This window comes from Arachis stenosperma, chromosome 4, assembly GCF_014773155.1.
Source record: "Arachis stenosperma cultivar V10309 chromosome 4, arast.V10309.gnm1.PFL2, whole genome shotgun sequence".
Taxonomy (NCBI): domain Eukaryota; kingdom Viridiplantae; phylum Streptophyta; class Magnoliopsida; order Fabales; family Fabaceae; genus Arachis; species Arachis stenosperma.
In genome coordinates, this window is record NC_080380.1 from 147,346,446 (window position 1) to 147,370,586 (window position 24,141).

Sequence of the window (24,141 nt, forward strand, 5' to 3'; positions counted from 1 at the left end):
TTGTAAAAAACCACGTAACCTATTTCACATGTGGAAACATCTTTTTAGAGAAGAAATAAGTTTCAAACTTTCAACTACTACTAGACATATTGAAAAACCAAAATCATGTAACATTTGTGTAATAGTTCTAAAATTATGCATCTTTGGTGAGGATTTACAATAAAGGAGAAGGAATAAAATGTTCATTAAGTGCTTCTAAGCAGAGTAACCTTATTACTCTATATAAGCCAATTGACAGTAATATTGCCAAGCCATATGAACAATGGGAACTGAGCCAAGGCAATGAAGAGCAAGAGGTAGTGGTGTTTGCTCGAATCGTAACTCCTGACCTCTGCGAAGAGGACTCTTTTCATGGTTTTCACCAGGAATATTCCCATGCATAAGCAGGTCCAAAGCAACAAAAAGTAGTACGCGTAACTCGATAAGATTCTTCCAGCCACAGCCAAAGACATACCTGTGAAGGTATACCCGCCGTATGCTACGATGTCCAACAGAGGTGCTTCTCCACCACCCAATGTAAGCAATATCATTTTAAGCAGTGATGCTTGCATAAACCAACCAAGCAAACCCTTGATGAATAACCAGTTCAAAGCCTCGGGACTAAACCTGGCCAAGATTAGAGTGGTTTTAACAAACAATGACAAATTAGAGAGTAGAAACCACGTGCGGACAGAGGAAAATTGAAAAAAAAAATTGGTTCAGCAGAAGAAACAGTGCTAAGCACCAATCATGCGGTGCGAGAACGGAGCTGTTCAATAATCAGATACAAGTGAAAGAGACATGTTAAGATACTGACACTGTATGCAGAAACACAAACTGCAGGCACAACTATGAGTGGCTAAGTTCAAATTTGAGGGGACAGTAAAGGTAATATACTTACTTTCCACGAAGACCCAATGAGATGCCGGCAAGAACAACATAGGTGCCAAATGCCATTAGTGGAATATACAGGTCAGGTGCATTTATGTCATAGATTGGAGGTTTGTAGGAGAGTCTACCTCCCACTGGTTCGGTGATTCTTGTCCAATGACCCTGAACAATATAATACAAAGATAACGGTAATGCACGAGGAATAAAGATAATCAAATAAAAACATGAGATAAATGTAAAAAAAGAGTAACATTACTTCTTACCCGGTGTAGAAATGGGAACAAAACCACCTTTAACTTGTTCCTAACATACTGGTCATTCACTTGAAAGTAGTATTGAGGATCAGAGAAGTACCGACTTATCTGTTATTGAAGATCTACAGTTAATTCAAATATAAAACCCCAAATTCAGACCTAGAGAGAATATCTACATTTAACATAAGCAAAGATAGCAACTAAAGATCCATTGATCTAGTCAATATTATCTTCAAGATGGATTTAGTTCAGACGTAACCATTTACCATTATTGATCTACAGTCAATATTGATCTAGTCAATACTGGTCATTCACATAGGAAATACAATCAAAAGTAAATTACAGAACACTTCAAACACTCTTGTAAAATGTAATATCGAAACCCCATTTACAATAATGCTCAGTTGTGTGCTACAACAGTAGGTATTATTCTGATGATACACTTCTTAGAAATCGGTGACCAAAAATTTTATCCAGCTTTAATAACACTAGCAGTTTTCCAGACACAATTTGAACACATCGAGCTGATCACAGACATACAATCAGATTTGGTATCCGATGCTTTTTATGAAGGGGAAAAAAGGTGAATACTTCAATGATGATGTTTTTGCATGAAGATGGCATTGTGAACCATTAGATGGCTCCATCAAACATATCAATCCATCGAACGGTTCCGATGTCATTTTCATGTGAAGACATCATCATTGAAGTATCCACACCAAAAAAAAAAAATCATTGAAACACAGACACTATATGATGTAATAGTTCAAGTACGAATCACTGACTAAAATAAATACTAAAATGGAAATTGTACATACATTGCTTTGAACATACTCGGAGCTTGATCCAAATAATCTTTCTCCATATGCACCCAATCCACCTCGAATGAGTCCTGAACCGGCAGATTGAAATGCATTACCAAATGGATTTGGTTGCGAGTTAGTTGGAGGTTGGGGTTGAGGTACCCCAAGTTGCGGTCTGACATTATTGTACATTCTAACTGCCATGTCAAGAAGTTAAGTAATCAATCAGAAATAGTTATCTTTTGTTTTTCCTGTTCAAGGGAATAATTTATAATGACGCAGAACCCTATAGCAGATGAACTAATTTAAAAGAAATATGAAAAAAAAAAAGGTAAAAACATAAACAAACTTAATTATGCAGAAATAACATTAGTAATGAGCAGAAACTAGTAATTAAGCCAAAAACAACATTAGTCATGGCATCTAATCTCTCATCACATGAAAATAACCCAAAATATATCATCAAGCTAGAAACATGATCAGCTCAAATGGTACCAAAAGTGATATCAGCTCAGATGCAAGATTTTCACTACATCCTAATTCCCAATTTGTTGACTCCATATTTAATAGTTCGTAAAAATTAACACTTTAGCTAACCACTAAAGCAAAACATATATGTAATAATAAATAATAACAATACGATTTAAGTAAGAGGAATAAAGAGCAGATGGAAAGCAATGAAATTGAAGGTTCATCAGCGTATAAATTTCAAAGCTTTAAGGTCAATACATGAAAAGAGAGGGGTGGGGGGCAAAAATCTATAACTGAAAATCATAACAAAGAGAAGATGCTACAAAAAATTACAAAAATAGAGATAGAGGTTGAAGAATAATAAGAAGAAGAAGAATGAACCTTCGGCAATGGCAGTGGCAGAGGAATGAGACTCCCTCACTCCCGTTCCCTTTCTCAATTCGCACCGTTTTGGAACCTTCTACTATTCTCTTTCCTTCCTCAGTACCTCTTCTATATTTAAGAGCTTGAAAATGGAAATGCCCAAAGGGTCAAAACCCTTCTTTTCGAAGTTTTCTCTATTCTTTCAAGAAAAGTCAAAAAGAAAATAATTTATTACCAACTGAAAAAATATTAGCTTCCCAAAGTATTATTTATATTTTTATTAATATAAAAATATTAAAATTCATCTTTTTCGCATCGTAATTCGAGATTTTATTATATTTGTTTTTAACAGATATCTTTAAATTCAAAATACAAGTTTTTGTTTGAAAGATAATTTAGTATATAAAACTAAAATTATTAGCTAACTTTATAAATGAATGTTTTAGCAAATTTCTTTTAAATCACTAATATTGATGCCCATTTTTTAAGTGGTTAAAATATATAATATGTGATTTTAGTTAACCTAGTCCATCTTAATTGTTTTAACATTAATTATTTTTAACTTATTTTGGTGTGCAGGTAAAAGAAAACCAAAATTGAAATATTGCTTGAAAAACTAAATGTATCCCTATGCGTAACAAAATATTGGTATCATCTGTTTAAACAATAATAGTAAAGAATTTCAAATGATAAACCTTTCAAAATTCACTACCCATCAATTATTAGAAGTGTTTATGGTGAAACTTGAGCTAAATGTGCTAGTGCGAGGCTCTACTGTTAAGGCAGCTTCATTTGATAAAATTGAGGAAGATTACAACAATCCTCAGTCACAATTCACAAAACAAAAGTAAAAACAGACACAATAGAGTAAGTAATCTGATCATCCAAAGCAATCACAAAGGAATAAAAAAAGTAGACATGGCTTACGTCATATTTTAAGAACAACTTTGTAGGAAAGTATATAGCTAGTTAACTGCAATATCTAACAAAATTTTATGAGGTTACAAGACATATTCGGAATCAACCTCACAGTTTAGCCTACAACAACAACCACCATTGTCAAAACCTTACACTCAAAGCTCATCCTCCATCCTCAAGTATTCTCCAACATCAGCTTGGTGCAAAACAACGATTGCACTGGGGTCGAGCTTCCTACAATCTTGTGTTGATTTGGCAGCCACCCCAAAGCCCAACGGCACATCAGCCATTGAAAACACCACAACCCCATCGCCGGGGGCAATGTTCTCGGTGATCCTCCCTAATGCACTTTTCAAGACATGGTTTCCATACAAAAAGGACATCTCTGACTGGGGCTTGAGCCACACCTTGTGCTTGGCGTTGGCGGCGAGCAGGTTGAGGGCCTGAACGGTGAGATGGAAGCTTCCACCGTGGGTGTATTTGCCAATGCAGGTACCAAGGGAAACAAGGCTGGGCCTGGCAACATTGGTGGCACGCTTCACAAGCGACTCGCTTGCATAGTAGATCTTGTTCTTGTGGAGACGGAAGCAGTATCGCCCAGGATTTGGTTCAGGGCCTTCATGAGAGGGATTTTCCACAATGTTCTTGAGGTTGTTTCCCACGAACTTGAACAGCTTCTCGAACACTGCCGTTGTCTCCTTCTCCTCCAAAGGCCTCATCTTTCAGAACTGCAGTATTTGGCTTCTCAGATTTTACAGATGTAATGTTGTTCGTATCAAACCTGAAATGAATATAAACAATTTTAATGACTAGAAAGTAGAAACAACCCAGATTGTGGTCTGACATTTTCATTGCCTTATCAAAATTCAAAAATTCAATGATCAATCAGAAGCAACTGTGTGCATATGTGCGTGTGTTTTTCAAATTCTAGCTGAACTAATCAAAACAACTTTTAATTACTAGAAACAACCCTAGTAATGAGCATTTGAAGTGTTAAAAAAAATTTCAATTAGTAGAAACAATTTTGATAGTAAGCAGATGAACCAATTAAAAAAACAACTCCAATGAGTAGTGAACAACTAAAACAATAAGCATAAATCAACCTAATCCAGAATTCCAGATACACAATCTTTTCTTCAGATGAAAAAATAGTAAACTCCATAAACCTACTACGGTAATTGGTACCAAGAACCATATCAGCAGAGATACAACCATTTTCGCCACACCCCAGTTCCCCAAATTGTTAGACACCATAGACATTATTCCAACTTGCCATCGTAGCTTGAATCATAACACCATTAAATTAATATAAAACATTATATATTTTCACTAATTACCAACTAATTATGAACTCAATTAGTTACCTAACATTCTCAACAAATTCAAAGGTTCATTTTTCATCTCGGCAGAAACGAGACGAGCAGAAAAAGAAAAGGTTATCACATCATCCAATTCGTATTTTTATTACTCATTTTTCAATCCATAGACCTATAACCTTTCACCCACGGAGAAAATCCTTTCTTCTGACCAAAATGGAGCCCCACGACAAAGTTTTTAAAAGGAATCACACAGCAAAAAGTTTTTTTTTTTTCATTTCCTTTGTTCTGCAGTCATGGTTCCTTCATTCTTATTCCCAAAATATATCTAATAGTTTAAAGTTTGGGAAACATAGTTCATAAGAATATAAGATAATGCCCCAGTACCAAATAGTCTGAATTTCAGTTTTTATTTGCCCCCATTCTTTTAAATAAAAGTTAAAATTTCAGCACAAAAAGGTAGGATGAGTCTGCCATATCCATGTTATGGAGATAGTGGCCATTCTTTTGTTATCTCTGGTGAAGAAAACTAATTGAAAACCTAAAACCTAAATCAGTCAATAAATTACATAATTAAAATCCTAAATTTAAAAACTAATTAATAAATCAGCAAATCCTGTTTATCTAAAATTTAAAAACCTGAATCAACTAATTATTATTACAGCGAATTAGTTAATCGATGTAAAGAAGAAGCTGACTGAAAATTGAAAAAGTGAGAAGAAGGAACTCACCAATCACGGCAAGCAGCTACCGGAGGCGAGACGAAGGGTTGACCGGAGAGCAAATGAAGGCGGAGGCGAGGCCAAGAAAACGACGGCACACGAACCAGAAGCCACGAATGCTGCTTCTGCTTGTGTGCGAGGAGGAGACGAGGGAATTGAGAGACGAGTCTCTCAAGTGTGTATGAGAGAGGAAGTGGAAAAATTAGGTTTCTTTTTTCAAAAAAAAAAACGACGTCGTTTTCATAATTTTTTTTTTAAAGAAGCATGACAGGGTTTTTTACGGCCCAAGTGCCTAACCCAAATACCCAAGTATCTGGCCAAAAAAAAATAGAGTAGAGTAAAATATTAATTAATTTATTTTTAATATATATTTTATATTCTAATATGTATTTTATATGAGGTAAGCATCAAAGTGGTCCCTGAAGTTGTCCTCGAGGATCAAAGTAATCCCTGAAGTTAAAAAATTGTCTGGATCGTCCCTGAAGTTGATCTCCGGTACTCATAGTGGTCCTTCCGGTGAATTTCGTCCAGTTGGCGCAACCGGAAAGCTGAGCTGGCGTCGTTGGTGACACGTTTGCAGCCCAAAACGACGTCGTTTTTGGTGTGGCGCCAAAAAGACATAAAACGTCGTCGTTTTATGGGAAAAAAACCCCTCCCTCAACGTTTCACTAACGTCTCGTCTCCCACACTCAAACACACAAACACAACACAAAGCATAGCTCTCTTCTTCTCCGTTACCCTCTTCACTGGCGCCAGTGCTATTGCAGTCACCGGAGCGTATTTCGGTGGAGAACCTAAACTCCAGAGCATCGCCTTCATCATCTGCATCAGACAGAGAGTTGTGAAGACGGGTTTCTCTGATAAAGGTACGCAAAAAAGATTTAAATGTGTGGTGAAGCTCTGTTTTTTGAATTTTGTTGTTAATCTATTCTTCACAAGGAGAAAAAATGTTTTGTTGGAGTGTTTTATGTCGGAATGCATGCTTGTGTTTTGGGGTATTGGCTAGGGTTTGATCAGGAGGAGGTTTCTTAGTGGTTAGGCTAACTAAGGGGGTTTTTGTTAAGACGAAAACTTGTTTTTTTGTCCAAGGGTTTACTGCTGTTACAGTTTTAGTTATGGAGTTAGTAAGTTGGTAATGTGGTTGAAGTTTAGGGAGGCTGATATAAGATAAAAAATTTTAAATTGCAGATGGGTGATGATATGATTACCATCCTATTTCACCATGGAGGATCATTCATCACAGATGTTGATGGAGGTGTGACTTACAATGGTGGAGATGTCTTTGAGTTGCCAGAAGTTGATACAGACAAACTGGACGTCTTCTTTGTCCGAGACTACCACAAGGATCTTGGATATGACAAGGTCACTCAAACATGGTGGCTGGTTCCTAATAGGCCGTTGCAAAATGGTCTAAGGGCTTTAACAAATGACAAGGAGTTGTTGGAGATGTGCTACCTTGGTCAGCAGAACAAGGGGGTTGTTCATGTTTACTATGAACATGGAGTCTCAGAACCTCTGCACATTGAGGAAGCAGAGGCAGTTTCATCTAAAGGGAAGGAGGTCTTGGTGATACAAGATTTGAATCCCACCCTAAACCCCACCACCAATGACAATACCGAGCCAATTCCCACCACCAATGACAATGCCATTCCCACCACAGCAGCATCTACTCCAACCTGTGCACCAAATGAGACCACTATTCCCACCGAAAAATCAGACTCAACTACAAAGCTCCCACCTATTTCAATTACTGTTAGTAAACCAGCAAAAAAAACACAACCCCACCCCACTGCAACTCCTATGTCCAATCCCAATCCACCTCCAAAAACAGTGACTCAACCCAGTAAAACCAAGCCAAAAAATCCACCCAAAAAAATGTCGCTACCCACTGAAATGCCTAAACCATGGTCGAAATCAAAAGAGACCAAGAAGTCTGCTGTACCAAGGAGAGGGACTAGAAATGTAAAATTTGCAGCATCAAAACCATATGGAAGGAGGCCATTAACAAGAGCAGCTGCTAGTGGAATTAGTGTAAGAAGTATTGGTAAGGGAAAACAGCCCCAAACAGAACATGTGGCATTGTCTAGCTCAGAGGATTCCTCAAATAGTGAAGCCAGTGTTGGTAGTGAGGAGAATGAACCGTATCGGTCTGATGGTGATGTAGTGTCTAGTGAGGAAGATGTGGGTGTGGAGAGATCAGCAGGAAAGAAAAAGACAAATGTGAAGGAGAGAACCAGGATAGCTAAGAAAACTTCTAAACAAAAGAGGGCTGTAATGGTTGAGGATGATGGTCCCGTGTGTGCTGATTCAGGCTCTGAGGATGATGCACGTTTTTTTTGGACCAATTCCTAGGTTCGGGTCCATAGGAACATATGATGATGCCCAAGATGAAGGTTATGAGGAATCTGATGGTGGAGACTCGTGGCACTCAGAAGAACTGAAGACTCCTCCAAACTCTGAGGATGAATTGGAAGAGGTTGATTTGGATGAGGTTTTCCCTGTGTTCAGAGATGGAGGTAGGTTTGGGGAGCTTAGGCTTGCTGTTGGAATGACATTTACTACAAAGATGGAGTTCAAAGAGGCTGTGCGTGAATATTGTATACAGGAGGGTCGGAGGATTTGGTTTAAAAAAATGATAATGTAAGGATGAGAACAGTGTGCAAGGACGAGAACTGTGGATGGCTTGTCTATGCTGCTAACAACACTGAGAACAATTACTGGCAGATCAAGACGTTCAATGATGATCACAGTTGTGCAAGGGAAACCAAAAATAGATTGGCTAATAGGAAGTGGCTGGCCGGGAAATTGGTGAAGAAGCTACGAAAATATCCTAACTTAAGACACTGTGAGGCTGCTCAGTATTTTAAGACAAAATGTGACTTAGAACTAAGCAAGTGTTCACTGACTAGGGCCTTAGGAGATGCTAGGGCTGTTGTGTATGGTGATGCTGCTGCCCAATATGGGATTGTAAGGGATTATGGGCTGACACTGCTTAGGAGTAACCCAGGCTCTACTGTCACAATTGGAGTTATCCCTCAACCCAACTCTGATGATGAACCAATATTTGAAAAGATGTACATCTGCTTGGATGCTTGTAAGAAGGAATTTCTGGCTGGCTGTAGACCGCTCATAGACTTGGATGGAGCTTTTCTGAAGACCCAACATGGTGGCCAGATCTTGTCTGCAATTGGACAAGATGCAAACAATCACATATATGTGATTGCATATGCAATTGTCCCTGTTGAAAATACTGAAAACTGGAGGTGGTTCTTGGAATTACTTCATCAAGACTTGGGAGATTATAAGCAAAACAAGCTCTGTTTTATTTCAGATATGCAGAAGGTACGTTTTATCCATGTTTTTGTTGTTTTGTTGTTGTATAATTTGTATAGGCTACTCTTTTATTATCACGAGTAATTGCATAATTTGTTTAATTTCTATAGGCTGCTGTGATATTAGCATAAGTAATTGCATAATTTGTATAATTTGTATAGGCTGCTCTGATATTATCATGAGTAATTGCATAGTTTGTATAATTTGTATAGGCTGCTCTGATATAATTTGTATAGGCTGCTTTGATATATGTTGTTTTGTTGTTGTATAATTTTGTTTTATATATGCTGAACTGCTGAACTGCTGAACTGCTGTGTTTGTAATTAACCAATGCTTTGCCTAAATAGATGGACTACTGCTCCATAAACTGGTATATATATATATTGAACTAATATGTAATGCAACGAACAGGGACTAAATTTCTGTCACTTATAAAACTGAAGGGACAAAATTGATGTCACTTATAAAACTTAAGGGACTAAATTGATGTCACTTATATAAGTAAAGGGACTAGTTTGATGCTCGATAACTTGTATGTCACTGTTTTCTTTTTTAAATTCAGGGCCTAATCCATGCTGTTAAGGAGGTTTTTCCAGGTGTCCATCACAAATTCTGTGTGTGGCACTTATGGAAGAACTTCAATAAGCAGTGGAAAGATCTCCAGCTGAGAGGGTTGCTATGGGAGTGTGCAAGGTGCACCAGCCAAGATGGGTTCCTAGAGAGTATAAAAAAGATTGAGAGGGTTAACAAGGAAGCTTGGGAGTATTTGAACAAGTGGCCTAGAGACTCTTGGAGCCGGGCTTTCTTCAGCAACGCACCTAAAATAGACAATATCTACAACAATGCTTGTAAAGTCTTCAACTCAAGGATCAAAGAAGCTAGAGCCAAACCTATCATTACACTGTTAGAGGAAGTCAGACTGTATGCAATGAGGTCAATCGCTAGGAACAAAGTGAAGCTTAATTCCAACACTGGTACTCTACCACCTATACAACGAAGCAGATTGGAAAAAATAAGGAAGGAGTCAAAGAGTTGGGTCCCGATGTGGTCTGGTGACTCTGAGTACGAGAAATTCGAGGTTCACGGGTGGCCGACTAACATGGTTATTGATCTGGGGAAGAGGCTCTGCACATGTGGTTTTTGGCAATTGAGTGGTGATATACCTTTACTTGTTTCTTGCTTTGTAATTTTTTTTCTTGACTGTTGACTTAATATTGGTAATTTTTGAACTTGTGATAATGTTCTTTAGGGATGCCGTGTGTGCATGCTTGTGCTGCATTGGCAAGGGTTGGTAGAAGACCAAATGAGTTTTGTCACCAGTGGTTGACAATGGAAGCATATAATAACACATATGCCTTCCATATCAACCCAATTCCAGGTCAAGCCCTTTGGAAAAAGTCACCACATAATAGACCACAAGCACCTAAATTTAAAAAGAAACCAGGCCCACTTACGAAAAAAAGAAGAAAGGATGCAGATGAGGAGCCAAGTGGAGGTAAAAAGCAAAAGAAGAAGATGAAAAGAATCTATCAAAAAGGTCACTGTCGTTATTGTGGTGAATCGGGACACACGAAGAGAAAGTGTGGAAAGAGAGCTGCTGATGAGGTGGTTGCTGCTGCTACTAAGGCTGCTGCTGCAGCTAAGGCTGCTGCTACAGAGAAGGCTGCTGCTACTAAGGTTGCTGCTGCAGCTAATGGTGGTGAAGCCACCGTTGTCCCAGAACCCCCCACCGAAATTCAACTTGAAGTCAATCAACCACCATTGTCACAAACCGATGACTCTCAAGAGGTTCACAAAATTATTTCACATTCAATCTTATTATGTGCATGTTCTTCTCCACTTTTAGTAACTATTATACATGTCTTCACTAATAGGTCTTGCCTCCTCCTGTGAGGCCACCAAAACTGCCTCCCAAAAGGAAGTCATCCAAACAAGAAAAGGCAACTCCAGGAAGCAGCTTTCAAGCAGGAACCACCGCACCTGCTGCCACCGCACCTGCTGCCACCCCACCAGCAACCAGTCAACCCACAACTCTTCCTCCATCTCATCCTATGCAAGGTGCATCACAGGGGACCGTAACAAGACTTTTTAACTTCATGAAGTTTGTTCCGAATCCTGGATTCAGACCACCAAGAAACAAAAAATGAAGACTAGGTTTATTATGTATAGGAGAATATTATTTTGTTTAACTATTTTGATGAAGCAGTGTGCTTTCTGCATTTAGAACCCAAGTGTTGGGGATTTTTTGTTCAAAACTTGTGTTCTCAGTATGTTGAGAACTTCTGATATACTTGCAGAATATTGCCCTGACTCTTCCTTCCCTATTTTGTATATGTTTTCTGCATTAATATACGATTATGGATTATGACCTCATTGAACTTGAGCTGTGCCATATTTTTTTTTTGTTGTTCTCTAATATGCCATTACGATTAAAAAAATTAGAGGATTCCATTAGTACTGCAGGAACAATTATTTACATATAACCTCTACTTTATTCAGATTCAAAATTACTCTTGGACAGTCATGTGAAACAGTTTAATCTGCAGTAATTTCAACCAAAATGACAAGTGCAATTACATGAACAGAACAACATATGCATATCACATGTCACTTAGTTTTTGGCTAAATACAATTGACTCTGCTGCCTATCTAACCTTAAGACAAGCACAGCAACTGTAACCAGAAGCAGCAGCATACATGTAAACAAGAAAATCCCCCCCATTTTCAGAACTCTAACTTCAGACTCTAGTCTTCCAAATTTCCAAGCAATCTTCATCTTTCATTCTTCGTTGTCGTTTGAAGGGCTTATTCTACCATCACATGTCACCATATCTTCTTCCAGAATTTTGTCCACCCAAAGAAACAACCCACACCACCTCTTACCTGCAGTCTAAACCCAGGAAAGTGAATCAACCAACTTTACCTCCATATTTACAACAAAGAACATAATCAAGCACTTACATTGTAGTTTGGGCAACCCACGAACGTTCTCCCTGGATTAGATTCCGTCGCTGACCATCGCAGCACTGGTCTCGACCCGTATGCACACCATTCTGGCAGACGCGCATCTCTGTTTCTATTTATTCTCCTCATGATGCTTCCAAACGATCTTGGGTTGTTGGAGTTCCCAGCTGCGTTGCTTGCGCTAGCCATAACGTCTGCTGTTCGAAGATGAAGACAATACTGAAGACTCACCTCTGGTGCGATGGAGATGAACGGATAGTAGACAAGAACAGCATGTGCGATGGAGAAGAAAGGAGAACAGAGTCAAATTGGGGGTTAGAGTTTTTAAACTAAAATTAGGGACCAAATTGACTCCAAAGCGTTTACTTGGCCACGTCAGCTAGCTGTTGGGCTGCAAACGTGTCACCAACGACGCCAGCTCAGCTTTCCGGTTGCGCCAGCTGGACGAAATTCACCGGAAGGACCACTGAGTACCGGAGATCAACTTCAGGAACGATCCAGACAATTTTTTAACTTCAGGGATTACTTTGATCCTCGAGGACAACTTCAGGGACCACTTTGATGCTTACCTCATTTTATATTGATTGTTGTTTGGATCATCCCTCTTTGTGGTTAACTCGTCCGTGTCTTACTCTGTTTGTTGTTGAGTTATATTTGCAACTGGTTGCATGCTACATGTTTGATAAAATGTGTGATCCTCTGATTGACCAATTCGTCTGTGCTAGCTTCCTTGTTTCCTGTGATGCTTCTCTGTTGTTCTCATTTATGTTGCCTCTGATTTCTAGAATCGTCAAAGACATCAATTATATACGCCCCTCAATTTTTTGGAATTTTTGTTTTATGAATTTGTCCCTAAAAGAACTTTAACTTTGCAGGTTGTTTAGTTGTTTTCAGTAGAAATGATGTTGAACCCTTGTGAGTGAAATAGAGAGGGTATTTGGGTGTCTACCCTTTTGGGTATACAAGTAATATTAGCTTTATTTTCAAACCTCTGACTTTTGTTTCTTCTGTATTATTAGTACCTGCATCTAATGATAAGAAGCTGAAATTGCTAGTCTGGTATTCAAGCAATCCACTTGGTGCAGTCTCTCTCTTTCTGAATATTGTTGATGTAACTAATGAATTATTGCTGATTAGTCAGGATAACCTGTTTAGCTTATGATTAACATTGGCAAGACTTTTTTTTCCTTCATCACAATTCATGAGTATTAGCTATTTTAGTTGAATGCAGTTATATTTATCACTTTTAGTTTTGCCTTGAAAATTAGGACAACATAGCAGTTAAATTGTCGTGAATTTTGGATTTTGCTGCTTGTTCTGTTCTTGGAGTTGTAAGTAGTTGTCAATGTCATGTCATAGTGATAATTGTTGAGCTACTTTGCAAATATTCAGTTTTCTGATAGTGATTACTTCCTTTGTCATGTTCATAAATGTTGTTCATTTATTTGATTTTCAGAAAAGTGATATACATTTGATAGTTCAATTTGCTACAAACCATTTGAATTACATTAGTTATACACGTTGTTTTCGCCAGTTTTTTTGTAAAGAATGAGTCGCTTGCAAGGATCTTCTTCCAGCCTTAAACAGAAGCGAGAGTTGGCTTTAGTTTCTGATACTTTGACAGATGGATAGCACATATTGATTACCATTTTGTGAATCTACAATGAGAGAAGGAAGTGAAAAAAGTAAAGAAAACTATTTGCTTTACATTTGCACTTTCAAATTTCAATATGTTTGTCAAGTAGATCCAATATGTTTGTTTTGTCTGGGAAGATTTTATTGTTTTTAGAAGATATACTACTCTGTGGAACTTGCTGCGGTTGCCATGACTTTGAACATCTCCTGAAGCATGAAAATGATTGAATTGCAACTTCTTTTTTGAAGCAAAAAAATCAAATAGAATTGAGCGAGGACAAATCATTTAAAGATGATAGCAGCATATGTTTAATTTTATTAGAATCTACTATATTTTATGATATATATTTTGATCTTTAATATACTAGGACTAGCATATTCTCTTTTCTGGTTACATATGTTCCACTTTCTTGATTACATTGTATTTTAGCCTGAGATTGAAAGGGATTCTACTTTGCTTATACTTGAATTCCAAAACATATTGAATGAAGAGAAACCCAAAAAGGGAAAATAAAGAGGACTGGTCTATTTGATACCTTTCTTTTTTTTGGCCATGAATTCGTTCCATTTGCTCTATTTTAGCTTTCTTACTTTCTTTGATTTAACCGTCAATTTAATAAGAAAATACAAGTTCCTGGTTTTAAGCCTAAACCAAAGCAACCAAGATAAACGGTGCAAAATCATTACATGTGTCACTTAGTTGATCAATTTAAGCTATTATATAAATAATAAATATGTCTATGCTTTCCATATGAGTCAAATTCAACATTAATAAGTTCATATCGTTGAATTAATCTTTTTTTAACAAGTCCAAAACAAAGAAATCAATAATGGATCAGAACCAGAACATGAATCCTGGCCAAGCCATTGGACAAGCTCAGGTGAATATATTCATGATCTTTCAATTTAAGTATTTCATTTTACGTTATGTATTTTGATTTTGCCAAAACAAGCTATAGTAAAAAATGTCATGATAGCTGATATCTAATGTTATTGATGATTTAGGGGAATATGATGGACAAGGCTTGTTGCAATGCTGGTCAGGCTTGCATTGCTGATCAACCCTGCAAAGGACCCTGCAAAGAGGTTATGTCATTTATTTGAACAGATTAGTTTTTTTTTTTTTTTTTTTTTTTTTGAATTAGATTTCAGGGAAAAAGCCTATGTACAATGAACAATAAAGCTTTTATTATTATTTTCAAAAGAGTAATGTTCGTGTGGTTTATTATTATTATTATTATTATTATTATTATTATTATTATTATTACTTATCACGAATAATACTACAATGAAGAGTAAAAATTATTTCTTTTAGAATAAAAAAATGTGAGGTATCAGAAACTGAGATGATGAAGAAATAATGAACAAGAGAGAGATTTGTGCTATATATACAGGATTGTTTAACAGATTCTAACTAATTGTGCTGAGCTGGACACAGTCACTAACTAACTTTCTGATTACCGTACATTATGTGCAATGTACATGTTATTTATAAATTTAGTAAAAATTATTTACTGTTTAAAAAAATATATTATTTATCATAGTGTGGTGTGTACTCTTGAGATGGAGCCTATATTCTATGGTAACAAACTGATAAATAAATAATGAGAACATGAAAAATAAGTCATGTTGTCTCTATTTATTTTAGAATACCAAAATCTTGGTTAAGCAATTTTAGTGACTGATAAATGTATTTTAATTTTGTAGACTTGTGAGGATAAGGCAAAGCCACAAGAATGTGCTGATGCTTGCAAGAACACAGTTGGGGCTCACAAATGAATCAAGTGGAGTAGATCTTTCAGTGTTTTAGTTTTGGACTTTTGGAGGTTTATGCATTAGACCTGCAATTTTTGTTTTAGCAGTAGTAGTTATATCCTATTTTAAATAGTTTATAGAAAATGTTGTTTTGCCAACTCTTCAGTTATGAAGAGAATAGTTTTGTCCCAATATTTGTAAAGAATTATTGGTTTTTTATTTTATTTTATTTTATTTTATAATTGCTAAATCATAAGAACTAACATATATGATCAACATCATGAGCAACAAATGAAATGAACGTGTAATGACATAAAATAGAATCATAAAAAATATAATTTGACCATTTTTAAGTACTAGTATTTTTAAAAGTAGTAAATTCTAAAAAAATAATCATCAAGAAAAATATTCATATTTTGCTTGGTATTGTTTTTCCCATATCAGCTTGGTATTTAAACAGAAGAATGATTTCAAAAATCATGGCAATAAGCCAATAACCAAATCAGACTAGATTGATGTTGGTGTTTGGGAGAAAGTACATGAAAATGGTAAAGACAATAGTAATCAACAAACTAAGCATGCAATCATCAACAAACAACGTAAAAAAAAAAATCTGAATAATCATAAATAATTTTAGGATAATTTTATCAGGATAAGCATTATTCTTATTTTGTAGCTTTAAATAATTAAAAAAAAAAGGTTGATTCCACCGCTTCTTAAACACCAATTAAAGTGTTGATTCTATGCACAATTTCTACAAGAGCTAGATAGAATTGATGATCTCTTGTTCATGGTAAACAAAGTCATTTGCCAACTTATACCTTTAAATGACATGATTACGTGGTTAATTAAAGACTTTTAATTTTTATGTATTTTGTTTGTATGCTAGCGTAATTATATATTGTACTTTATAAGTAAAATAACTAGAACTATATTTTTTATATTCACTGTTTAAATGGTTATCTTCTAAAATAGAAATTTGAATGTATTATATAAGGAGTTAATAGTTAAAATTATTTTTTTTTTATCAAAGATAGAAGATTTAAATTCGCAACTCCTTAATTGAATATGGGAAGATTATGTCATTTGAGCTATTACTCATTGACAATAGTTAAACTTATTCTTAAAATATTACTTATTATTTAAATTAATTTTTAAAAAAATTAATCAATTAAATTCATTTTCAAAAGATTTTAAGAATAAAATTTTATTCTGTGAAGATAAGTATTAATTTTTAGGATGAATTTAATTAAAAAAAATCAAAATTCAATTTGAGTATATATAATCTTTCAATAACTAATTTAATTATTTATTCTTTAAAATATTAATATAAATTTCAATTCAGCTCCTCAAAATCAACCTATCATTTAATCAATACATAAGAAAGATTCAAGCTTTATTTTTTTAATTAATTTAATTTGATTAGTGATTACGATTTTATTAACTTTGTTTATTAGTTTATCGACAGAATCACTCATAGGGAGAATAAGTTCTGGTTCATGTGCGAATAAAGGGCTATGAAGAGAATAAAGAAGTAGTTTTGAAAGTAATTAGCTTCTATCAATTCATATTTTCATCGATCTTCATCACTTCTCTCTGGATTCCGCACGCTGATTGATCAATCAAGGTAACATTTGTAATTTTTCAATGTTCTTCTGATATGCTGTCAAATTCATCAATGGAGATTTGATCTCTTTGTATTGCATGTTCATTTTGCCCCCTTTTACTTGTTGCCGTGAGTTTATAAATACACAAGAAGGGGATCAATTGTGAAAAAGGTGTGTTCATAAGCCGTTTGGTGAGCTCTGCCAAGAACCAGGTGAGAAATGGTGAAGAGCAATGACGGAGAGGGAGAGAGAAAGAAAGAGTAGAAAAGAGAACTTTCTGGAATAGTGGCTATTTTATCAGAGAAGTTAATTACAATTACAGTGTATATTAACCTTATATACAATCCTTGTCTAACTAACTATCCACTACCAATTTAACTAATTGCCTAACTAACATGGTATATATATAAATAATGCAGTAGTACTCTAACTTGGCAAATGAACACTATCAACATCAATGCATACACATGTTTCTAAATTGAATACTGAACACAAAACTGAAACAAAGTTATGATTTTGTTGTTGGGTTTCTGCTGGTTGGTTATTACCGTTTTTTATGTAGCAGGTCCCATTTTTCTTTATATAATTGATTTAGATTTTAGTTAGAAAAAATACATATAAAGTGTTGGGTGGTGTATTCTAAGCTGTGAAATAGCTCAAAGGTAAAATCTTTGTGTGTAATTGATAATATGCTATTTGTGTTCTATGTGAAGGAATCATCTGAGAGTGAAGTTGCTGAATGTATCAGCAATTTCTTTTTTTTTTTTTGAAAGAATTTTCTTTTTTAGATGTTTAACACTGCTATTATATATCTAACCTGAGAATAGAAGGAGCAGAATGAGTAGTCAAGAGCTGCCAAAGAAAAGAGTGGCATTTGTGCTGATAGATGGGCTGGGGGATGTGTCGCTGCCGAGGCTTGGATACAAGACTCCTCTTCAAGCAGCGAAACTGCCTAACTTGGACGCCATTGCGTCAGCTGGAATCAATGGACTAATGGACCCTGTTGAGGTTGGCTTGGCTTGTGGAAGTGACACTGCACATCTTTCCTTGTTGGGTTACGATCCTAGAGTTTATTACCGTGGTCGAGGTGCATTTGAGTCCATGGGGGCTGGATTGGCCATGTCACCTGGTGATATTGCTTTTAAGGTTGGTGTAAATCCCAATTCTCACTGTTTGTTTTCATTATTTAGTTAGGAAAAAAAACTTGAAACTTAACAAATAGAATGAAACAGAGGTAGCATTTTTTAGTAGATATGAACATACTTTATTTTAATTTGACATTACACTTTCAACATACTTACTGATGTTATATCTATGTTCCTTGCAAAAACTGTGGTTTCTTAGTATTCTTTGTATGATTACTTCTTAATCTTCCTATTGCAAAATAGTTATATCTCAGGCTTTTCTGAATTTCACATGTTAATAACTTGGTGATTCCTCCTTATTTTCTGCAGTCAAATTTTGCAACACTTGATGAGAAAACTGGAATAGTCACCAGTAGGAGGGCTGACAGGCACTTCGAAGAAGAAGGCCCCATACTTTGTGCTGCCCTTGACGGAATGAAGCTGCCATCTTTCCCTCAATATGAAGTTAGAGTCAGGTGAAGATGCTTAAGGTTGCCACTTAGCATGAATTATATTGAGTTTTTAATGTTTTTGTTCTCCATTTTTATGAAGTAGACTTGGGAACATTTTGGTTGTTGCCAGAGAAAATTTAAGTAGCATAGAAATCTATATATATTAGTGATCACATACATTTTGGACATCTTGGATGACTTGGTTTTAATTTAATAAATTCATAGGTATGCAACAGAACATAGATGTGGAGTGGTTGTCAAAGGACCAAATTTGAGTGGAAATATTTCAGGAACAGACCCATTAAAGGACAACCGCCTACTTTTGAAAGCCGAAGCTTTAGACGATTCTGATGAAGCAAGAAACACAGCTGATGTCGTTAATGAATTGTCCAAGGAAATAACAAAAATATTGGTTTCTCATCCTGTGAATGTTAAACGTGCCACAGAAGGGAAGAACATAGCAAATGTAGTCCTTTTAAGAGGTTGTGGCATTCGAATTGAGGTATGCTGTTTCGGTTAATGTTATATTACACAGTTATGTTAAGCTGCAACCTTTGTTATACAGGATATTTGGGTAAATGTACTATTGATCTGCCATTAGTACTTTCAAATTGTATATCATTATTACAGGTTCCTCCATTTATAAACAAACATGATTTATGGCCTTGCATGGTTGCTCCCACAAAAATAATTGCTGGCCTGGGTTTATCACTTGGTATTGATATTCTAGAAGCTCCAGGAGCCACCGGAGATTATCGAACTTTACTAACTTCAAAATCATCAGCAATAGCTAAGGCTCTCTCAGCTCCTTTGCAATCTTGCCCCCGAGTTTTTGTACCTGGAGAGGATGAGCACAAAGAAGGCCGGTCGGATGGCTATGACTTTGGATTTCTTCATATCAAGGTCAAAATTTTATAGCTTTGGTTTTTCTCTCTTTTCACTTGCTTGGAAAATGCATAGTTGTTTAGACTATGATCTAATGAGAGAGTGATCTTTAGAGTAAACTACCATTTTTACCTGTAAAAATTTAGAATGTTGACAAATCTATCTATGAATAAACGAAACGAACTTTATATTCATGAAAGATGAGTAAATTACCATTTTTACCGATGAATGTTCAAAATGTTAGACCGTCTTTTGTGGGTACAAACTACAAAGCTAGTTTCATTCATTCATGAGTATATTTATCAGTGTTTTGAATTTTTATTGACAGAAACATTAGTTTACTCATGATCTTATGGGAATTTCCAAACAAATGTCTTGTGTTTAGTGCTACTTAAAGCTTGCGTTCTAAGTTGTATTCTTTTAATTACTGAATTGTGATGAGATTTTGTGTGGTGCTACAGGCAATAGATGATGCAGGCCATGACAAAGCTAGCATTCTCAAAGTCAAAGGATTAGAAGCTGTAGACACTGCAGTAGGGCAGTTGGCAAGGCTTTTGTGGGAAGCAGAATCATCAGGAAAATTTCAGTTTTACCTTTGTGTCACAGGTGATCACTCTACTCCAGTAGAGTATGGAGATCACAGCTTTGAACCGGTTCCATTCACGATGTGTCGGTTGAGAGACTTCGTTGGTGCGATTGGCGAGTCCACCATTCAAACCACTTCTCTAGACCCTTTTCCTATTCCCAGTGTTGTGCCTGGTGAGGACTTGACCAATGATTTGGAACAAGAAGAGAGAAAAGAGAAATGTTCCGAGTCTTATGGCGGCGATTCAGTTTATGAGCTGAATGAATTGGCAGCTGCAAGGGGATGTTTGGGACGTTTTCCTGGAAGTGAAATGATGGGAATTATAAAGAAATTCATCAGCATAGATGTGGTAACTGCATAACTATGAAATTAAGAGTGTTGTGGCAGTTAATATTGTTCTAATAGTCCCAAGACTTTTCATCTTTTTTTTGTTACCTAAAAAGCAAGTGCTTTCAGTGTACAACTCATCAAATTTTTAACACTACTACTATTAATAGAATTGTGTATCAATGTTGTTTTCCTTTCTGGAGACGGAGATGTATCAGTGTTCTAATCAAAATCAAAAGAATGATTCATGCCTTAGTAGTTGGTAGAAGAGACAAAAGTAATAGTACTTAAATGAATAATAATCAACATTGGTTAATACAGTTAGTGAAGAACAAATTCTCATTTTTTAAATAGAGGCAAGATCAATTATCTCAAATATTTGATTGATAGGTGATCAATCTTGTAAATTTTGTTTCCAAGTGTTATCTCAAAAATTGGACTTTAATCTATATAAAATTATTAGTGTTACTATGTTTCACTTTGGTTGCTTTTTTTTATTGTTATTTTAGATATACTCCAACAATAATTTTATAAAAGTTAATTGTGCATTATTGAGCTAACATGTGTCATTTTGTTAATGTTTTTAATTGAGAAAATTGTATAGAAAACATATAAATTTAAAAATTTTCATCCATTTATTATATCTTTAATAAAATAAAAATTTAAAATTTTCCGTAATAATAATAGGTGTTGTCTTTGGTGGATTAATTTTTATTTTTGGGTGCTAAAATGGATAAAAGCGTGGTTTGAAAGAGACAATGATAAATCCAAAAATTTTAAGTCATTGAACAAGCATATAGCACATAAAAAAATAAAAAGATTATATAAACATATCAAAGTATATAATAAATAACATAAAAATATTAAATAAATAATAATGTAATTATTAATTCAATTTTTTATAAATTAAATTATAATAATAATAGTTGAGTAAAAAAAAACTCAAGGATATAAACTTTAAATAAATAAATTCATCTATAACAATATATAATGGCAAAATTTATTTTGGTGTCCAACATTCTTTTTTAATTTTGCCCTTTTTAATTATTTATCCCACTATATGTTAGTTATTTCACGTTAAAAAACTTTCACTACCTCACCTTCTCTCTTATCACATACATTTAAAAAATAAAAGATTACATTATTTTGTTTTTATTTAATATATTTTAATTATTATATTTTATTTTTAATTTTAAAAGCGTCAAGAATACCAAACTTATTCAAATTAAGATGGAAGACATTAAGAACTAAGTTTATTCAAATTAAGATGAAAGGGTTGAGAAGACAAAGGCGGTAAAGATGTCAGCTGCCCAGAAGAGGGAATGGGGAGAAGTTTTATTACTCCAGCTTTTTGTCGAACCAAGTGACAATCAACCTCTAAATGTTTTGGTCGGTTCATGAAAAATCGGATTAACAGCACTATGAAGAGCACTCTGATTATCACAATATAAAACTGGATAGGAGAGATGCGTAAAAATTGTAAAATATTTAGTATCCATTGAAGTTCACAAGTTGCGTTAGCAAGTGCACGATATTTTGCTTCAGTGGATGAGCGGGCCACTGTGGTTTGTTTCTTGGTCTTCCAAGAGACTAAAGAATTGCCTAAGAAGAAACAATAACCTGGTAAGGATCGCCGAGTGTCAGGACATCCGACCCAATCAGAGTCACTGAAGTCGAGAATTTGAATTTCTGATTCTCTTGAAAAAAAAGTCCTTTGCCGGGACTAGTTTTAAGGCATAACACATGCTTGACAGCATGAAGATGAGATTCAGTAGGAGATGCCATAAATTGACTTAGTGTTTGTTTGGGCGCCATTATTCTAATAAAAAAGATCTTTTTTCATTGAAAAAATATCTTTTTTATTTTTAGTGTGTTGGGCAAATTTCTAGTAGTAAAAGTAAAAGCACTAGAAAAAAAGATCTTTTTGAGAAGTTGTAATTTGCATCTTTTTTAAAAGATATTTTTCCTTAAAAAAATATTTTTTATGTAATAAATAAACAAAAAAGTATTTTTATATTGTGATACCCAAATATAATTGATAAATAAAAAAATCTTTTTGCATGAGATATCCAAACATAAAATTACTTTTATTTTTTCATGAGATCTTTTAAAAAAGATAACTCAAAAAAATCTTTTCTTAGAAACTCATCCAAACAAGCCCTTAATTGTTGAGTGGCATACATGATGTCCGGTCGAGTAGTGGTGAGATAGATAAAACGCCCAACCAAACGGCAATATATAAAAGGATCAGATAGTATGAAATTTTTGTCTTGATATAATCTTGTAATACTATTCATTAGAACAGAGATATACTTAGCACTTAATAAATCAGAATCCTCCAAAATATCAAGACAATATTTTCTTTGAGATAAGCAAATTTTTTTTACATTGAGCAACCTCAATACCTAAAAAATATTTTAATAGGCCCCAAGTCTTTAATTTAAAAATGTTGGTGCAAAATAGACTTAATGACAACAAATTCAGAAATAAAATTACCATTTTAAATCCTAAACCTAAACCTAAATCAATGTGAAGTGCATAACCGGACCGAGTCCAGTTCTAATGCATCGTTAGTTATGGTCAGAAACGATCCTCAGATCATAAGGCCAGGTTCATTAAACTAATTGCCACCACCAAACATTCCCATCATGTCTTTTGCAGATCCCATCTGCTTCATCAAGCTCTGTAGCCCGCCCATGCCACCCTTCTTTGGGAATTTAAGCCCTTTCATTTTGCTCCAGATTTTTGCATGACGCTTGTATTCTTCCAACATCTCCATTACTTCCCTTACTTGACGACCAGAGCCCCGAGCAATTCGCATTATCCGAGATTCATTCATGATCTTTGGGTTTGAACTGTCCAACTCTTCATTTCTTATTGAGTCCATCATTGTCATGTAACGTTTATTTATATATTGTATTATTTGATTTTTATTATTTATTTGATTAAAAATATTTTATGAATAAATAAGTTTAAAAGTGTGAAAGAAATATTTTTATTGAATTTTTTATATACAAATATAATTAAATAAAAAGTTTAATTTTGCAGATATATCTGATATTCAATTCGCAAACACCTCTAAAAAGAATAAGAGACCCTACCTTACACAGATGCTGCTACTCTAGCCCTTCTAAAAGGGATTGCTGCAGGATTGCACCATTGAAGAGCAAGTCATCGACGAGAGAGAGCAGAACTTCGAAGACGTGTAGAGCAGAACTTGCAAAGGAGTCAACACGATGATAATAAAAAAAGTAGGAGCAGACGACCACCAGGCAAAGACAAAACAGACAAAGTATGACGAAACTAAAATGAGTGAGATGACACAAATAAAAGAGGCAGAGACAAGTAAATACTGGCAGCACAGGAATGAGGGAGAGGAGAAGGAGAAATGGAGATTAAAGAAGTCACAATGACTCCCATGACGAGCTGATCTTGGTGGCGACGATAAAGTCCGTGAGTATGCAAAAAAAAAAAAATCAAAGGAGAAAGCCTTGACTAATTTTTATTAAAGAGGTAGAGTTGGATTTTTAAATTTTAATTGAGAATATTTTAAAAAAGAAATATTAGATATTATCTTTTAGAAGTATTAAAAAGATTAAAAATTTGTATTTTAAAATTAAAATTTTTGTTCAAATTTCTAGTTATCAAACATAATCATGAATTTCATTCTTTAATCTCAGTTTGAATATCCCGAATTTCATTCCTTAATCTCAGTTTGAATATCCCATACTAAAATCAAGTTCAAAGACATGATCA

The 24,141-nt window shown here is 35.0% G+C and overlaps 4 protein-coding genes across 4 annotated transcripts; 2 read left to right on the forward strand and 2 right to left on the reverse strand.

Annotated features, from left to right (window-relative positions):
• Positions 1–2,955, reverse strand: LOC130973423 (uncharacterized). Its single transcript, XM_057897924.1, has 5 exons — positions 2,780–2,955; positions 1,943–2,124; positions 1,134–1,232; positions 881–1,032; positions 1–606 (listed from the first exon to the last, which is right to left on the reverse strand). The coding sequence occupies exons 2-5, from the start codon at positions 2,117–2,119 to the stop codon at positions 219–221; spliced, it is 816 nt and encodes a 271-aa protein (XP_057753907.1). The 5' UTR covers positions 2,120–2,124; positions 2,780–2,955; the 3' UTR covers positions 1–218.
• Positions 2,956–3,624: 669 nt separating this feature from the next.
• LOC130972933 (uncharacterized) lies at positions 3,625–5,924 on the reverse strand. The gene is made up of 2 exons (XM_057897276.1): positions 5,727–5,924; positions 3,625–4,460 (listed from the first exon to the last, which is right to left on the reverse strand). Exon 2 carries the CDS (start codon positions 4,396–4,398, stop codon positions 3,835–3,837), a length of 564 nt encoding a protein of 187 aa, XP_057753259.1. The 5' UTR covers positions 4,399–4,460; positions 5,727–5,924; the 3' UTR covers positions 3,625–3,834.
• Positions 5,925–8,363: 2,439 nt separating this feature from the next.
• LOC130975878 (uncharacterized) lies at positions 8,364–11,197 on the forward strand. The gene is made up of 4 exons (XM_057900599.1): positions 8,364–9,059; positions 9,613–10,204; positions 10,300–10,838; positions 10,925–11,197. The coding sequence occupies exons 1-4, from the start codon at positions 8,364–8,366 to the stop codon at positions 11,195–11,197; spliced, it is 2,100 nt and encodes a 699-aa protein (XP_057756582.1).
• Positions 11,198–16,836: 5,639 nt separating this feature from the next.
• Positions 16,837–20,589, forward strand: LOC130973306 (uncharacterized). Its single transcript, XM_057897775.1, has 6 exons — positions 16,837–17,031; positions 17,839–18,157; positions 18,466–18,611; positions 18,813–19,089; positions 19,218–19,490; positions 19,934–20,589. The coding sequence occupies exons 2-6, from the start codon at positions 17,849–17,851 to the stop codon at positions 20,417–20,419; spliced, it is 1,491 nt and encodes a 496-aa protein (XP_057753758.1). The 5' UTR covers positions 16,837–17,031; positions 17,839–17,848; the 3' UTR covers positions 20,420–20,589.
• The last annotated feature ends 3,552 nt before the right edge of the window (positions 20,590–24,141 follow it).

Excerpts from the sequence above, each read along its gene's own strand:
- LOC130975878 (XM_057900599.1), top strand. The coding sequence starts at position 8,364 with ATGAGAACAGTGTGCAAGGACGAGAACTGTGGATGGCTTGTCTATGCT. Across the intron at positions 9,060-9,612 it reads TTATTTCAGATATGCAGAAG|GGCCTAATCCATGCTGTTAA; the intron begins GTACGTTTTATC and ends TTTTAAATTCAG. Across the intron at positions 10,205-10,299 it reads TGGTTTTTGGCAATTGAGTG|GGATGCCGTGTGTGCATGCT; the intron begins GTGATATACCTT and ends AATGTTCTTTAG.
- LOC130973306 (XM_057897775.1), top strand. The coding sequence starts at position 17,849 with ATGAGTAGTCAAGAGCTGCCAAAGAAAAGAGTGGCATTTGTGCTGATA. Across the intron at positions 19,090-19,217 it reads GTTGTGGCATTCGAATTGAG|GTTCCTCCATTTATAAACAA; the intron begins GTATGCTGTTTC and ends TCATTATTACAG. Across the intron at positions 19,491-19,933 it reads TTGGATTTCTTCATATCAAG|GCAATAGATGATGCAGGCCA; the intron begins GTCAAAATTTTA and ends GTGGTGCTACAG.
- LOC130973423 (XM_057897924.1), bottom strand. The coding sequence starts at position 2,119 with ATGTACAATAATGTCAGACCGCAACTTGGGGTACCTCAACCCCAACCT. Across the intron at positions 1,033-1,133 it reads TGTTCCCATTTCTACACCGG|GGTCATTGGACAAGAATCAC; the intron begins GTAAGAAGTAAT and ends TATATTGTTCAG. Across the intron at positions 607-880 it reads TCATTGGGTCTTCGTGGAAA|GTTTAGTCCCGAGGCTTTGA; the intron begins GTAAGTATATTA and ends AATCTTGGCCAG.
- LOC130972933 (XM_057897276.1), bottom strand. The coding sequence starts at position 4,398 with ATGAGGCCTTTGGAGGAGAAGGAGACAACGGCAGTGTTCGAGAAGCTG.